Consider the following 17,488-nt stretch of genomic DNA (forward strand, 5'->3'; position numbering starts at 1 on the left):
GTTGAGACAGTACAGAATTCTGACAATAGATTCATAATACTATTCCAGTGAATAATAAGATGAAACAAAGATGAAGTTTTAGTGTATATTTTAATTGAATGCAAGCGTAAATTAACCAGTCTAAATTAGAATTCACTTATATAGTATCTATAAAAGCAGTTTGTATTGTTAATATGTATCTAGTCCTTTAAATGCTTCTGATAATTAAGATTCTTAGGATTATTCTGTTTATTTTTTAAATTTAAATATACCAAATTTTCATTTCCCCTGCTCTTTTTAGAGGATGGAAAGAGAATATGGCTGTCCTTGTATCACAGGAAAGCCAAAAGTTGCTTTCAGAGAGACTATTACTGCCCCTGTCCCGTAAGTATGCAACACAATTGAACGTACTGTGAGGCTGAAATTTAAGCTTTGTACTGTGGAGATACACTGCACTATTACTGTTAAGATATTTTTACATCATGACACTCTTACTACGGAAACTATATGGTTTTGTGCTGTAATCAAGACATTTATGCAGAGGGACACTTTGGGATTCGTTTGGCCCTTTAAGCTACATATCAGTGAAGACTGACATACACATTAGTAATAAGCATATCGACACTTCATCCATCATTAGGATCTTCGTTTATTCCAGCTGTGCGTCCTTTGGCAGACGGCTATTATGTTTCACTTTAGAGCCATACTGTGGGTGCCAGAGAACTTGCATTTGCCAAGGAATAATCTCCTGCAAGGCAAGGAAACTAATGCTGTGATAAATTCAGAAAACATTTAGGAAAACAGAGTTGGGTTTATATTTTGTTAGAAACAAAATAATCCTCATAAAGAATAGCGCAAATCAAGTTAAACTGCTACAAATAAAATAGACTTCAACTTGGTGCCTATTTGAATTTATATGAATTCTGATTTAGAGTCAAAGCTAATAAAGCATACTGTGGCTATAAAACAAGTCTCAATTTTCGGAGTAGAAATGGCTAACAGTAAACAGTACTTTACCTGAGATGCAATGTCATGAAGTAGAATGGTGTAGTCTAACTCAATGAAGTCATCGTTTCTTTGCTATAATAAATAAAAACCTGGGGTGTGAAATATCACTGGCAAAATAGTTTAATTTTAAAAATCAGTTTTCATTAGCAGATGATTATTAATACTTCCACTTCAGTAAAAATAAAAAAATATCATAATTTATTTGGCCTGACAGAAATACCTTCTCTTATAAATTTTTTCAAACTACAGTTTTAAATTATGATTTTTTATTTGCTAGTCTAAAAATCATTTCCCTTTCTGTATTTAGTTTCTGGGTTATAGGAGCTACTTGAGAGCATAACAGTCTAGTTTGTCACTTAAAATTCCTTAATGTTTACATGGTTCAGAAAAGCATAATTTAAGGGATAAAAATTCTTTTAAAAAGACTTAAAACAATAAAATGCAGTGACTATAGTTACCTGACTTTGGAATTAAAGCTTTGAACAGTGCTTATTGCTTTACCTATACAAAGTACACCATCAGCTACACAGAAATACTGCATCTGTGTAGTTTATAACCACCATCACCAGAGAGGAAGCTCTCTAAGGTCTTACGTATGCAAATCAGACCTAGACTCCAAGGGGCAGCACAAGCTCCAGTGCTCCTCTGCTTAATAGTGACTACAAATGTGGCCCAGGGTCAAAAAAAAGTATACTGTTCTCTCCTGATGGTATCTTGAAGTAGTTCTTTCTTTGATTATATCAACAGAGAATGTCCTTTAAAATAGTGTTTTTCAACTGCCAGTCCTCCAGAGATTTTGTGCCAGTCTGCAAAAGAGTTAATCACTCTGATATTATATGAAGATTATAGACCCAGTGATATTAGTCAGATTCACTTATGTTCAGGGTGATTTCTGCTTTAGTGGACCCTGAAGTAATTCTCCTGTTTTCACTGGTCCCCACGTATAAAAAGGTTGAAAAGCGCTGCTTTAAAAGATAAAGTAAAAATCAGTAGTAAGGTTCTTCTGTGTAGGATCTTAATACATAAAGATATATAATATATAGCCTGCTTGTAATATATAACCACTACTGGTTAAACCCTTCTGCTGAGATTTTCATTAGTGCTTTAAAATTACAGTTTGGTGAAGGGTTACAGGATTTTCTTTCATAAAACTACTAGAGCAATATTTGTGCATATTTTGCTATTAAAACATGGCTTAAAAAAATCCTGATTAGGATTATATGTTTAGCCTCTATAACCTGGGCCCATTACTCAATTATTTGAGGCCACAGTACCCCTACAGGAATGTTGTAATCTGCAAAAATGCATTAGAAAAAGGCACTGTTTCTTAAAATGTTGTAATATTTGTTAGGTATTTGACACCACACTCTGAACCTTGTAATGGGGTGTTCTGCCCTCCAGTGTCTCTAAGCAGTGGTCTGACAGCTGGTGGCAGTCGCCTTTGGAGTAGAGATGCTCCAGGTGTGCCCTTGCAATTATCAACAAGCTGTAACAGGACAGCTGCAGTCTCTTTTATGCTAACTATTCTTGTAGTTCCTTTGCACACTATCTTCTTTCTTTTCCATTAATACTACTAGTTGACAGGGTTTTTTTTGTCTTAACCCTTTAATAAAGCTAAAAATCAAAGAATTTATTTTTATCTCTTTAAGGTCTAGAAAGAGGCAGTTCAGAGTAGTCATCAGAAAACAAAAGGCTAGCAACAAGCAAGATAGGAAGTTGTAAATTATGACTCAGTCAGTTATAAAAGAAAATTATATACAGCAGGCCTGCGATGCTAGTGCTGTGGGTGTGGCTGATCTCTGGGGGAAATGGCTGCCATGTTTCTAGGTAGCTCTGGCATTGCTGTTTTAGTAGAGGAGAAGAGCAGAAGTAATTTACAACATTGCATGACTGGAGTAATTTGAACACAAAACTTAGGTTGCCAAAGGAAATAATCTGTATTAAACTGAGCATAAAAACTGAATGCTAAATTACATATTTATAACAAGAGAATATTTCACTTGTTAATATTAGGCATGAGTTCAGACTGACGTATGAATACATTTTTAAAGGAATTTATTTGAACTTAAGTATATAGAGTCTTTTTAAACTTGGCTTGCTTGAAACTTCAGTTTCACTTTCTCTGGCTTCAATCATAGTAACCAACGTTTCCTTCAAAATACTAGGCACATTATTTTAAATGCAAAGTTACAAATGGGACACTAATAATGAATCAACACTTTCAGTCAACATTAACCCTATTAATAGTGTATTTTGTACACATAACTTACCACTTGGTTGACAGTTTGAATTTTTACCATTTTATACCATGTGTTTTCAGTAGAATTCTGCCATATTATATAACCACAGGCAACCCAGGCTAAATGTCGAACTGGCTTCATTGCCGGAGCTACATTTCCAAAACTGTCTGGTGGGGGAAACATGATAATTGGAATTACTTGATATATACAGTATTAACTTTTCACAAAATCTAAATTCTAAGTCATGTTTTAGTTTCCTTCCAATGTGTGCAGAAAATAATTTAATTAAGCGATGGATCTATAGTTTCGAGAGACGTTCTTATTGTTGATTTAAATTGGTAATGGATATTTTTGCAAAAGCCAGTATGTTTCCAAAACAATATAAACATCTAACAATTTTTAGCATAGATCGTTGATATGATTTTAAAGTTGAAAAAGATATTTTCCCATGCTATATTTATATACCTGGAATATTTTGTGCTTCTAGTGGTTCCTTCATGGACTTAAGTTTTAGATAAAATGTATTATCTTCTTCATCTGGGTTCTTCCCAATTTCCCCTTCAAATGTGAAGTTAACCTCTGGTGCAGTCTCTTGTCCCATTGGAGGGTAAAGTACTTCAGCTGTGCAATTCACTGTCACTTGCTATTGGAGACATTTTGCAAAAGATTTTTACATGTAGATAGTCATCCTTACTAACTATTGTTCACATTTAAAGTGTTGGCCTCAATGGTGTTGTTTCACACTTCAGTGCCTACTCTGGAGGTAATCTAATTGGGGATGGCCTAGTTATTTTCTTAATTATTTTTATTACTCTTACTCTCAGCTTCAGAAATAACAGTAATTTTCTCAGATTCAGATATAGCAATCTGTATCTAGATGTAAAATGAAAATATTGTAGCATTTGTTGTGCTTTGTAAAGATGGTTGTCCAGCAGCTCAGATGCTTTTTAATGACTCTCCTGATGTTAGCCTGTATCTCTTCTGAATTATGCTCAAGGAAAGGGCAAGCTTTTTTTAATTTCAAGATGGTTACAGAAGAAATTGCAATTCTCTCTTTTTAAATGTCTCAATAATTTAACAAGTATATAAAAATTCCCCTCCCCCATTACTGATTCTTATCTGAAATTATATTAATTAGCCATTCTATTGCTCATAAATATCTACAAACACTTGCTTTCTTTAAATAAAAGAAATCAAAAGCAAAAAGAGAAAAAGACTAAGTGATGATGTGTAGAGAATATTTCACTTGTTAATATTAGGCATGAGTTCAGACTGACGTATGAATACATTTTTAAAGGAATTTATTTGAACTTAAGTATATAGAGTCTTTTTAAAATACATCAACAGAAATACTTCATGTATCTCAGAATACACAAAAAGTAAAAACTGACCTTTGTATGGTCATTATTGTGTTCAAGGCAGAGTTTCACAACAATTTACAAAACTACACGTTAATCCTATGATTTGATCAGCAAAGGTGATCTGGAATATTTAGAATCAAATTTTATTTAATAATAAAGGAGAATGACTTTTGACTTACCTTTTGGATAATTTCTTCCACAGAAAACTTGAGGTGATACTTATGTCCTCTTCCTGGAATATCCTAAAATTAAGAAAATGTGGTGAGTTATTATAACAATAACTCAGTTCTCCGCATTGTTAGAAGAATCCATTCTCATTTGGTTGGGGGGAGTGGCTGGCTGGTGGGTGTAAGTAATTAAAGCCTAAGACCTTAAAAGTATATTACCATGTATGTAACATCTAAGTTAGCAGGACCTCTATCAGGTTTATTTTTAGATGAGAACAAAGGGAGGGGCATATGTAAATAAGATGGATTCCAATTCACTTTCAGTCAGAGGGCTTCAACCCCTGAATCTGTGATCCTAAATTCTCTATATAAGAAATTGTTAAATAGCTTTTATTCTAAAGATAATAAACAGGATTCATCCTGGAAAAGATTTTTTTTATAAAGCCCTGCGTATCCTTCCAAATAGTATTCAACGAAGGTGATTTCCATTTTGAGGCAGATGACCACAAAGTGATCAGACATATTAGGTACTATTTAGCTGTATATTAGTGAACCTGAGAAATGATACTTGAACATATTATCACTGTTTTACAACAGTAAGACAGCTGTTTAGCTCTTTCACTTTTGAATTTAGATACAATTAAGCATTTATACCTAATTATGTTATGGGGTGCAGTTAATTTCTACTCCCTGTCAGCACTTAAAGACTTTGCAGTTAAACTAATGTCAGATAAATAACAATCTCAAATTCATTAGATTTTAGTAAAATGGAAACAAGCTTAGCGGTCACTGAGGTTTTAAGCATTTACTGTAGCCTTTAGCCAGGGTGAGCCAGCACACATTTATGGCTGCGGTAGGGTTTGGGGGTGATTCAACAGAAGCTACAGCCCACCCTGACACTGGTGATCAGTTTCTCTTGCTCTTTGTTTCCCCTTCATTTTGGTTTAAGGGTCTAATAAGGAGTGGTCTTAAAGTGAAGAATCGTTTGCAGGACAGGAGCTTTTGTTGATTCAGATTGTGGAATAGCAGAGGAGAAATGTTGGAACAGTTTTAAGATTCTTTTGAATGGTTCCTACAGGTTCATTCAGAGAGGGGAAATGCCGCCTCCCTTTAGGAACACCCCCATTTCCTTGTAACAGTGCCCATAGAAACTGTCGTGTCTCTGCCTTCCCTTGAAAACAGCCAGCAGCCTCGGCATTCCCAGAGTCTGGATCGCGGAGTATTCCGCAGAAACATGTTAACCTCTCTAGACTTGACGCCAGCAGCCAACGCCAAAATAAGGGGGGAAGGTTTTGTGGACCCTGGACGTGGAGGGAGCTGGTGCCCGCCGCTGGACTCACCTCCATGCTGGCTTGTTTGACTGTCTGCACCAGAAACACCTTGTGGGGGGTCCCCTGTTGGTAGTTGATGCAGTTCTCCACCAGCGAGGCAGCCCTGGAGGCTAGATAGTGGGTCGATGGGATTTCCATTCTTGCTGAGCAGCGGCGGGGAGAGCACGGTTCTACGGTTCTACTCAAGTTTACCAGACGGACGGTACAGGAGCCCTGTGTCCAGGCTGCAGCCGGTCTGCTAGTTGGCAAGCCCTGCTGCGTGTGAGTGGGGTGGTCGGCTCCTTTCCTCCCATTTCCGCCCTCCTTCCTTCCCTCCTTCTGTTTCGGGAAGCCGCCTGGGCGCTGGCCCTGGGACTGGCTGCTCCCGGGCCCCGCCCTCCCTGCTGACGTCTACTCGGTTTGGCCGGGCGGGGGAGCCTCTGGGTCAAGGTGGGAGGGGTCGGGGTACGGGAAGGTGGTGGTGGGCAGGGTTGGTGAGAAAGTCATCCTTTTATTAGCCTTCACAGAAGCGCGGGAGGAGCTTTTTTTTTTTTTGGTGTTTGCCTTTCTAGAGCGTTTCCTCCCCAGGAGGGAGTCTGCTTGCTTCACTTGCAGGCTGGAGCACAACTTCCTTTTATATACAGACCCCCATGGTGTCAACAGACCGGACAAAGTGCAAAGGCGCTCCGGCAGTGAACAGATTTCGGTTCCTTCTTGGCCCCTCCCATTGTGAAAGTCCAGGAACAGGCTTGCTCTTCTCTAGCTTTTTGTGGAGTTGCAAAAATTAGTTCTACCCAAATCAGGGTATGGGAGACTGCAAACTACAATAATTTGGAGGATTATTTAATTTGGATCAGGAGAAGTAAAAAATACACCTGCGCCCCTGTGTCCCTTCACTCAGATGAGATTTTGATATAATACTGTACTTTCAACTTTCTCAGTCACTTCGATTAAAACATACTTAAGGACTGAACTTGTGTAGAGCCACGACACTGAAGTAACTTCTAACCTAACAAAAGCAGGACTTTTTAAAGCTGCTTAATTTATTGAAGCCAGCCCAAACTTTCAGACAGAACATTTTCACTCTAGACATCTTAATTACATTCTTAGGCTCTTTAAAGGAGGTGTAAGTGAGGCTCTGGATTTTCTCTAGGTCAGGAAGCTAGGGTTTCACCTCATGAGGGCTTCACTTTAGTTGGCTTGAAAGGGGAAATTCTTTACTGTTTTTCTCAAAATGGATTTTTAAAGTTTGTTTTGTTTTGCTAGACATGTGGTGGTGGTATTTTTTTAAAAAGTTAAAAATGGCCTGACTAGGGTGTGGCACAGTGAATAAAGCATAGGCCTGGGATGCTGAGGACCCAGGTTAGAAATCCCAAGGTCTCTGGTTTGAGTCCAGGATCACTAGCTTGAGCATGGGATCATAGGCATGACCCCATGGTCGCGCTGGCTTGAAGCCAAAGGTTGCTGGCTTGAGCAAGGGGTCACTGGCTCTGCTGTAGTCCACCCCTTCACCCTCAGGCAAGGCACATATGAGGAAACAATGAACAACTAAGGTACCACAATGAAGAATTGATGCTTCTCATCTTTCCTGACTGTCTTTCTCACACTAAAACAAAAAAAAAAGCTAAAAATGAATTTGTGATGTGTTGTCTTCCTCAAATTCCCTTTTCAATTTATTTATAAATAGTCTTGCTTTGCAGTATGTAGATTTTTGAAAAGTAGGAAGTAGTAAGGCATTTCCCATTCTTTTTTAGTTGTATTAGCCAACAACTGTCAAGTAACTAGAGAATGAAGGGGTTTCTCCTCAAACCTTTTTCTAAAAAATGTTGAAGGTTTTTTTCTTTTGTGGGCAAGGGGTTTATGAGTCATTCATCTATTAGCCAACCTCTTGGGTCGTCAGTGTGTGTGAATTGTTTTAATTATGTGTTCCTTTGATAGTGTCCAGGAAAGAGTGATTGCCACATTTAGATGGTATAGAGAGAGCTTTATGCTGATAATGAATTGTAAAGTTTCACAAATAGCTGGTTAACATCTGTGTTATTACCAAAGTTGTGAGAAGTACAATATGTGTGCTTCCTAGATAAAGTCACCATTTGGAAGCTTTATGAATACTATTGATGTCTCAGGGCTATTAGTATAGGTTGTGACGTAACAGGCATTTATTAAAAGTACACATATGAATTTAGCTTCTTTTAAATATATAATTATTGCCTGACTGGTGGTGGTACAGTGGATAGAGCATCGACCTGGGATGCTGAGGTCCTGGGTTTGAAACCCTGAGGTCACCGCCTTGAGCACAGGGTCGTCGGCTTGTGTGTGGGATCATAAACATGATCCCATGATCCCTGGCTGGATCAAGGGGTCATTGGCTCAGCTTTAATAGCCTTCCCCTTCCTTCTACTCCCTATCACCTACCCCAGCTCCGCCAAGGCACAGATGAAAAACAATTAATGAACAACTAAAGTGATGCAACTATGAGTTGATGCTTCTCGTCTCTCTCCCTCTTGCTCTTTAAAAGAAATAATACACACACACATACACACACACACACATACACACACACACACACACACACACACACACACACACACACGTGTTGCCCTGGCCGAGTAGCACAGTTGATTAGAGCATTGTCCTAATATACCAAGGTTGTGGGTTCAATCCTCGGTCAGGACTACAAAAATCAACCAATGAATGCATAAATAAGTGCAACAACAAATCTATGTTTCTCTCCTTCCTTCCCCCCCCTCCTTCATTTCTCTTTAAAAATCAATCAATAAAAAATTGAATAAAAATATAATTATTACATTAAACATTTAACTGCCTATTTGTGAAATAGTAAACTGCATTAAGAGAATCTTATTCCTATACTTGAGTCCATGAAATCTTTTTATTTTTTTAAAGATTTTATTTCTTGATTTTACAGAGAGAGAAGAGAGGCTGTGTGTGTGTGTGTGTGTGTAATATCAACTCATAGTTACTTCAATTTAGTTGTTCATTGATTGCTTGTTGTATGTGTCTTGAACTAATAAGTCCAGGGTTTGGAACCAGCGGCCTCAGCATCCCAGGTTAATATTCTATCCACTGTGCCCCCACAGGTCAGGCAAATGAATCCTTGAAATCTTACTGATGCTTCATGAGTGGTTAGTCAAGAGATCATTATCCTCAAATAATAGATGGGTTCTCTTGAAAGGAACAAAATTACTATTAGTCTGTGGGGTTGGGTAAATTATATGAGTGATAAACATAGAACTACCTGTTGCTTACAAATCTGGTAAAACTACAAAGTAAAAATTAATCAGTAAAATAGAGGTTAAAAGTAAAACCAGGCCCTGGCCAGTTGGCTCAGTGGTAGAGCGTCAGCTTGGCGTGCAGAGGTCCTGAGTTAGATTCCCGGCTGGGGTACACAGGAGAAGCGCCCATCTGCTTCTCCACCCCTCACCCTCTCCTTCCACTCTGTATCTCTCTTCCCCTCCCGCAGCCAAGGCTCCATTGGAGCAAAGTTGGCCCGGGCGCTGGGGATGGCTCCATGGCCTCTGCCTCAGGCACTAGAGTGGCTCTGGTCACAACAGAGCGAAGCCCCGGATGGGCAGAGCATCACCCCCTGGTGGGCATGCCGGGTGGATCCCGGTCGGGTGCATGTGGGAGTCTGTCTGACTGCCTCCCCGTTTCCAGCTTCAGAAAAATACAAAAAAAAAAAGTAAAACCAGCGTAATTCTAATTCACATTAATTTTAACGTGAGAGGTGGCTTGCCTAAATGAAATTGCCTTTCCCAGCCTGTCAGTGATCAATGATCCTGCCATGGTCTGGGCTCTTCCCTTCAGCAGTCCCTATGCCTACAGTCTTCCACCTCCTCTCCATCTCAGCTATTGTAAAATCTGTTTGTGCAGTACCTTCTAATGCTTTTGAAGTGAATGCATCATTTGAAGATTAAATCTGTTTATATTCTTCTATTAGCCTTCTAGAAAAATGTTTGCTTAAGAGCACTGCATTGATTGGTTTTGGTACAAATCCTGGTTCTACCACAAAATAGCTGTATCATGTTTGGCAAGTTACTTAGCTTCTCTGACTCTCAGGTTTCTCATCCTTAAAATGGTGATAAAAATTGTACCTCTTCATCGATTTGTGTATAGAACAAGACAATCCATAAAAAGTGCTTGGTACAAACCTGGCACATAAGCGTTTTGTTGTTTGGCACCCACTTGGTTATAACTTCAGACGGGGTCCCCGAAACCAGTGGGTGGCTTGTTTGTGAGTGGGTCCTCCAGAGCAGTTCCTTGCAGAGCTGTGAGCAGCGACGGTGTGCTGCATCTGTGCTGTGTTGTCGCCATTCTCTGCAGATGGCCTTGGACCGCTTTAAATATGACTAGGGCATCTGAGGAACTGAATTTTCAATTTCATTTAAATGTAAATATCAGTGGTTACTGATTACCATGTAGACAACACTAATCTAGAGTATGTTGTATAGATGTTATATTGTCAAATTGAAAACAAAATTTAAAATGTCTCAAAAACTCATGCATATCTGAGAATGTGTCAGTGGGCCATGGATTTGAAAGCTCTTCATTAATTCTGTGGTGACTGAGCAGTTGTTTTTCTTCTGCTTTCCTCCTCTTCCTTCTCATGGCTGTTTTCCTCCCTCCCGGGAAAACTAACCTTTCAGCATTTTATTTTTCCCAGCGCATGCTGAAGCTCTTGGCACTGGAAGATTATTTAAAAGCATTTTCTCAGGCGCATTCAGACTTAGGCTCTTTATGAAAGCTGCTTATTTCAAGCTAGCATCTCCTACCAAAATTGATATTTACTTCTTCCAAACCTCTCTCAGATATGTGTGCAGGAACACATGCTCATTAGTGTCCCTCGTCTGCTGCTATCTGCAGACAGTTTTGAAAGGAGCTGGTCTCTTCCACCTTATGGTTTTGAGGAAGGTTTCATTTTAAAGGAAGAAATGCTTTGCAAACAATAGATACTCATGAAATGTTTTTTCAATGAAATAGTATCCTGTGCTTTTTTATGCTTAATATGTATGTAAAATGCTTAAACTATTCTATTTATGTTGCCATTAGAGTGATGTAAACACTGACCTGTGTCTATTTAAATGACTTGCATTTATTCATTATCATTTTGCCATTAATAATTTTTGGGTGTTAATTATTCCACTTGAAATTCCCATATTCTTGTATTGCATCAGTCTGTAATGTCCAAGTAGTACCATCAAATAGGAACTGTCTGAATAAATTAACTGCAGAGCTCCCCTCTTCACAGTAACTCTCCTCAGTTATAGAAACTCAAGGAGAGAATACTCTCCTAGGAAGGGGAGGCATTCCAGAAGGAGTGGACAAGCTGTTTGGAATGTAGGTACTAGAACAAGGACCTTAGATTGGCTTATTAGTTACTTGACTCTTACTTTTCTACTTGGGAAATATGTAAATTCAGAATGAGCAGAATTAAAGCTATGGGTTATTTTTGTGGTGTACTCCACCCTCACCTCTTAAGTAAGAACAGAAAGGAGAGACTTTCTTTTTAAATAAATTCTACAATAAAATTTTATAGGAAGGCCATCATAGTAAAAAAATAAAATAAAAATGATGAAATGTGCTTTTTCATTTAAATTAGGAGTGATTTCATTTGGTAATTACATCATGTTATGTTGATTCCCCTCCCCCTTCTATATCACTTTAGGTTTGAGTTTACACATAAAAAACAATCAGGTGGTGCAGGACAGTATGGGAAAGTGATCGGAGTCCTGGAGCCTCTGGACCCAGAGAACTACACGAAGTTGGAGTTTTCAGATGAAACATTTGGATCAAATGTGCCAAAGCACTTTGTGCCTGCTGTAGAAAAGGTAAAAACAAAAACAAAAGCTTTCTTGCATTTTTAAAGATAAAAAAGTTTATTAGATATTAAATCATATTTCTATCACATTTTCTTCCATGGTTCATTTTAGCTACAGTACTACTTTAATTGTTAAGCTTTCCATCTGATTTAGAATCTACAATTCATTAAGTTCAAGAGCTATAAACATAGTATGATAGTGAGGAACCACTGAGCCATTTCACCTGCAGATGTTGTAAAGTACCATAAGGCTACAGAATTAATATTAATATTTTAGGAGGCTTGGAGAACATTTTATTAATTTGGGTTAAGGTGTGCAGAGAAATTGTGAGAATAGTCTCTGTACTGTGTGATTGGCATAACCAGGATGGCTCTTGCCATTGTATTGTAAATGAAAAGGGAAGGAAAGCATAGATTCCCTGACATTCCACCACATCTGTGGAGAAAGGAGTGAATGGCTAGCCAGGTGCAGGAAGGGAAAAGCCAAAGTAAACCTTTTCTTATAATCATGAGCCATTTGCGGGCATTTGTCCCCACGGAAACTACCTCTCTTATGTAAATGCATGTGGTTAATACATCTGACTCTGGACAGAGAGATGGCAGATGAACACTAGAAAATATAGGAAGGCCTTTTAATATGTAAAGAGATATCTTTCTACCATTGTGTTGACTTGTAAATTTTGTTTTCTCCAAAATGATGTATGGTTTGCAAATTGAACGAGGTCCTATCATGTTAAAGGACATATGACTATAACCAATAGCAGTAAGGGGCGCCTAATTGCAATTTTTGCTTCTGTACTTCCCACTTACAAAACTATAAAAACTAAGTAGAACAAAGGGCCAGCGCGCTCTCCGTCAGATTTCTGTCGGAGTTCCCACCACTTGGCCAAGCTAGACAGTAAAGCTTTAATGTGTAAACGACGAACCTTGCTCCTGTCTTCCATATTTCGGGTCCCTCCGAATTTGGATTAACATTAGTGAAGAGAAATCATTCTGTTTCTTAATCATGATTATTTCTCTTGGTAAGATGATAAAGTTATATATTTTTCTTGATAAATAGAAACTATTCCATTGATTGTAATTGGCGTTTGAAATTCATAAAGCTGTAAGGTTTTAGATGAGTTTTGTAGTAGAACGATCAATCACTCAGTATTTTCCAACACCTGGGACCTGCTGTCAAATCTCCTCCTGGTTTATGTGCTTTTTGGTGAATCAGTGTTCAAAGCCAGTTTCTTTTTCTAAAAAGTAAGGATAAAATACTTAAACTTGAATCCTTGCAAAACTGAGGAGCAGATAAGACTAACACTTCTTTGGGAATTGTGAAGTGCTTTTGCACATAAAAGTGGTTAGTGTTTTGTTTGCTTTCTAGGTCACTGGCTTTAAGACTTGTAAACTTAGCAACTGTCTGTTCATATTTTAGGTTTTTAGTTGTCTTTTTTAAACTTTTAACTTAAAAGTCTTTATTAACAGATTATAATTTTGGTTTCAGTGGTGAAACCATTTTTTGTAACTAGTGTATTTTATTTATTATACTGTATTTCAAGACAATATTTTGTCATCCATACACTTTTAAATTATCTTCTGTTCTCCAAGATGAATGTAGCTGCATGAGAGCTTAGATTTTTTTAGCATACAAGATTTACAGTTTTGAAATATCAGAAGTATATTGTAATGTATGTGCAGTCATGTGATTGTTTTGCTAAGAAAAAGTAATGACTTATAGGAGCTTTACAAATAAATGTTAACTGAATGAATGAAAAACAATTGCAAACTTATCAAATTGTACTCTTTAAATATATATAGTGTATTGTATATCATTTCTACTTTGATGAAGCTACTTTTTAAAGAAGAATTTCCTTTGGAAAAAGTACCTTTTAATTTTAGTTCTTATGACATTATGTGTGATACTAAAACTATAATGTAGCGATCTGCCAGGAAGGGAAAGCAGGGACAGGTATGTCCCAGAGCTCAAGACACATCGGTTGAATACATGCCAGTGTTGGTGGGGGTTTTCTTTTAGGAAATCGCTCAGATTTACCTTTCCTCTGTGTCTCCTTGTGAAATTAGATCGTGCTATCTCTATAGTGAGTTATGAGAGCTGTGTATTTCCTGAGGATGGGTTTTTGAGAAACTGAGTGTTATCACTCTCAGCATCACTTTCAAACCAGCTCACACCCTTTAACTGATGTGGTTTCTAAGGGATTACTCATCTAGATGTCACAAAAGTTAATTTGTTGAAAAAGGCTGTTCAACTTTTCACTTTGTTTTGAGGAATGAAATATAGCACACATAAAAATGTTAAATTCTGAATACGGAAATGTTCAGGGGTTCTTGGGAATGCATCTGCAAGTGAAATGCACTCACTCCAGAAGCGTTGTTTATCCATTAACAGGGATTTTTAGATGCCTGCGAGAAGGGCCCTCTGTCTGGTCATAAACTCTCTGGGCTCCGTTTTATCCTGGAAGATGGAGCGCATCACATGGTTGACTCCAATGAGATTTCTTTCATCCGTGCAGGAGAAGGTGCTCTCAAACAAGGTACGCTGTGCCCTAGCCCTGGTCGCATCGCTGTGATGTTTTTCCTGCACTGTTCTGTTCTGGTCTTCCCTTCCCAGAGCACTGGGTGGCACACCAGACAATGTGGCTAGTCCTGGGCAGATACTCACAAAATCAGAGTGAGGATAGATTACTGCATTCTCTTGCAAAATTAAAAGCCTACCCTATTCTCCTAAATTATCTGTTAATTTTTATATATTTATCACCATAAATAATCTGTAAGTTCTGCTTTTAATAGAAAAGACAGAAATGCTCAGAATTCTAAGAAATATTTTAAAGAAACATTAACTATAATCATACTATTTTGGGGGATTTATTCTGATGTCAGGAAATCTATAAATTTAGAAATAATTTTTTTCAGGTTACGACTGTTATAAAGTACCCAATCCACAATTCCGCGGGTTTTCGTAGAGGTACCAAGTCCAAATAAGTTTTTGAAGAGTTTTATTAAAGGAGGAAATTTATTAAACATGCCGGCTGCATATAGCTTACATGGGGCAGTCCCAAATCGTGTGTATTTATAATATTCTAGGGGCTGGTTATATACTCTTAATTATACATGGGTGGGGAAAAAACCTGACATCACAGCATAAGCTTATAACCTTTGTTTTCACCTTTACAGGTTTGGGAAAAGGATGGAGGGGGAATGGGACACAATTCATTAGCAAGTTTATAACATTTGTCTATAGGATTCATAAAAAACGTTTCTTCACATTAAAATTTACAAGGTAACACAATGGTAAAAATGCCACTTTACATATTAAAAGACATTCCTATATTTTCTAGTGTTCATTTGCTATTCCTTTGTCCAGAAATACATACACTAACTACGTGCTTTCAGGAGGAGAGAGGTAGTTTACATGGGGACAAATGCCTGTAAATGGCCCATTAATATAAGAAAAGGTTTAATTTAATCTTTCTCTGCCTGCACCTGGCTAGCTATCCACCCATTTCCTCACAGGTGTGGTGGAAGGTCAGAGAATCCGAGTCTACTTCCCCTTGGCATTTACAACACAATGCCACCAACCATCTTGGTTTTATGTTAATCACACAAGTACAAAGATCATTTACAAAATCTTTTTGCATGCCTTGCTTAAATTAATAAAATGTTCTTTAAGCTTTCTAAAATATTAATATTAATTCTGTAACCTTTGATACATTACAACAATCCCCACTGTTTTTATTTCCTAAGTTGCCGGGGTCCAGCCCCGGGGGGGAACCAGGGGTCCCACAGGAAGAGACGGCGTCGGCACGAATTGAGTGAGAGAGCCGAATTCTTTTCTTTCTCTTTATTCTTTAGTTAGCATTTACTGCCAGGCATCTCCCCAAATGCTGGTCTAGCTTTCTTTTTATGCACACACACACTAAGTTACAATCACATGGTATTTTGTTTCACTATGGTTACATATTTCCAGATAACAGTTAATTCATATCTATAAGCTACAAATCAGGTGGTAAATCAAAGTACAGATATACAATAACTTGAATAGCAATAACAATATCAGTACAAACTTCTAAAAGATTAGTACTAATTAATAACTCTACTGTTGTTGTGAGTCAAGGGCGCAGAGAGAGATTAGCAGACGAAATCATCAAGGACTAGCAAAGGACCACCGCTTGCTCAGGCAAATGGCCTTAAGTTCATGCAGTGTCCTAATTTTTCTCACAAAACTTCAAAAGGCTTGCTTATTAAGAAATTGGCATAACATCAAGAGTAACTTTTGCTTAAAGATATATAGAGTGCACCTGCAAGATAGCTTAGTAGCAACATAATATCAGAAGGCATTAATTGCTATTGCTTCTACAGATCCCCCCATATTCCTCTTTATTATCTGAATGAAAAACCTTGGAAAGTATATAAATCTCATGAGAATGTCTCACTGAGAAAGCCCAGCAACTGCCTTTAGTCATAAAACAAGTCTCTTAGCAAAACATTCTTTTCTTGCCGACTGCACTCCCATCCAAGGCCACACAACAGGCCACTTCACTACACTTTACCTAAGATTCTAATGTCTAGTTAAACTTTATTCATTTACTATATTCATACACTAGTTAAGTTCTAACTTTATTCTATCTAACATGATTAATAAGAAGAAATTCTCCTACAAACTTAACCCTTTATGAGGGATATTATGGCCAGCCTCTTATATTTATGAGCCCAGTTCAAGGGGCTTACAGGCTTTTCTGTGGAACTTACACCTTCTGTCTTATTTCCAAAGAAATTACTACAAATGTACAGGGAAAGCACGGTACTATTATCCCTGTGCCACAAATAATAGCACACACCCAGAAAAAGGGGGGATATAAGGCCAGATTAATTCAAAAAATCAAAGGGGGAAGTATCGTTGTGCCTTTCCTTTGCGGTGACTTTGTCAACCAGCAGCCGTTGGTCTTCTCTGCTGTGACTTTGTCAATCAGCAGTTTTTGATCTTCTTCTGCTGTGACCTTGTCAGCCAGCAGTTGTGAGTCTTCTGCTGTGACCTTGTCAGCCAGCAGTTGTGGGTCTTCTCCTGCTGTGACCTTGTCAGCCAGCAGTTGTTGATCGGCTCCCGACACTAAGTCAAATCCTTGACTTAGTTTACTGAAGAGCATAAGGCTGTTGTCTAGGAATATTAACTCATAACATGTAACAGATATTTAACAGACAGCATTAATAGCAATATAGTTCACTAAGGAAAAAATATTACTGATTGATTTTCTATAAACTGCACAAACCTTTTGTAACTTACATAAAATTAACTGGCATTTGTAACAATTTACTTATAGTCAGAACTCTTCATTTTAAAACCTTTAACTTTTAGTGACAATCAAGCTGGTTTTCTTTTTACCCTAGTTTCTCTTTTCCCCAAAGTCTGATTAAAAAGAGTCCTTAGTGAGTTTCTTTATGTATTTGCCATATGTAGACCAACCAGCTTCCGGTTTGTGGTTGGAGTAAGGCACACCTTCTATTTTGGCAGCAGTGGGAATTGTCAGGATCACAGTGTGTAGACTCGTCCACGTGGGAGCTAGTCCCTGGGTGATGCACTGGGTCT

General features: G+C 38.0%; 2 protein-coding genes across 2 annotated transcripts in view; one reads left to right on the forward strand and one right to left on the reverse strand.

Annotated features, from left to right (window-relative positions):
• Positions 1-17,488, forward strand: part of GFM1 (G elongation factor mitochondrial 1) — a 59,850-nt gene that overhangs the window by 25,681 nt on the left and 16,681 nt on the right. The window contains exons 13-15 of the mRNA XM_066259036.1: positions 281-363; positions 11,749-11,911; positions 14,294-14,438. Coding sequence (XP_066115133.1) covers positions 281-363; positions 11,749-11,911; positions 14,294-14,438 — 391 coding nt within the window. The remainder of the gene's footprint in view (positions 1-280; positions 364-11,748; positions 11,912-14,293; positions 14,439-17,488) is intronic.
• LXN (latexin) lies at positions 72-6,461 on the reverse strand. The gene is made up of 6 exons (XM_066259038.1): positions 6,096-6,461; positions 4,768-4,830; positions 3,693-3,870; positions 3,258-3,394; positions 997-1,059; positions 72-727 (listed from the first exon to the last, which is right to left on the reverse strand). The coding sequence occupies exons 1-6, from the start codon at positions 6,222-6,224 to the stop codon at positions 629-631; spliced, it is 669 nt and encodes a 222-aa protein (XP_066115135.1). The 5' UTR covers positions 6,225-6,461; the 3' UTR covers positions 72-628.

This window comes from Saccopteryx bilineata, chromosome 2, assembly GCF_036850765.1.
Source record: "Saccopteryx bilineata isolate mSacBil1 chromosome 2, mSacBil1_pri_phased_curated, whole genome shotgun sequence".
Classification (NCBI taxonomy): Eukaryota; Metazoa; Chordata; class Mammalia; order Chiroptera; family Emballonuridae; genus Saccopteryx; species Saccopteryx bilineata.

Bases quoted from the DNA above. Each gene is read 5' to 3' on its own strand.
- LXN (XM_066259038.1), bottom strand. From the start codon at position 6,224: ATGGAAATCCCATCGACCCACTATCTAGCCTCCAGGGCTGCCTCGCTG. The intron at 3,395-3,692 runs GTATATAAATAT...TTCCCCCACCAG, and splicing joins AGAAGCACAAAATATTCCAG to ACAGTTTTGGAAATGTAGCT. The intron at 728-996 runs GTAAAGTACTGT...CTTGCCTTGCAG, and splicing joins TTCATGACATTGCATCTCAG to GAGATTATTCCTTGGCAAAT.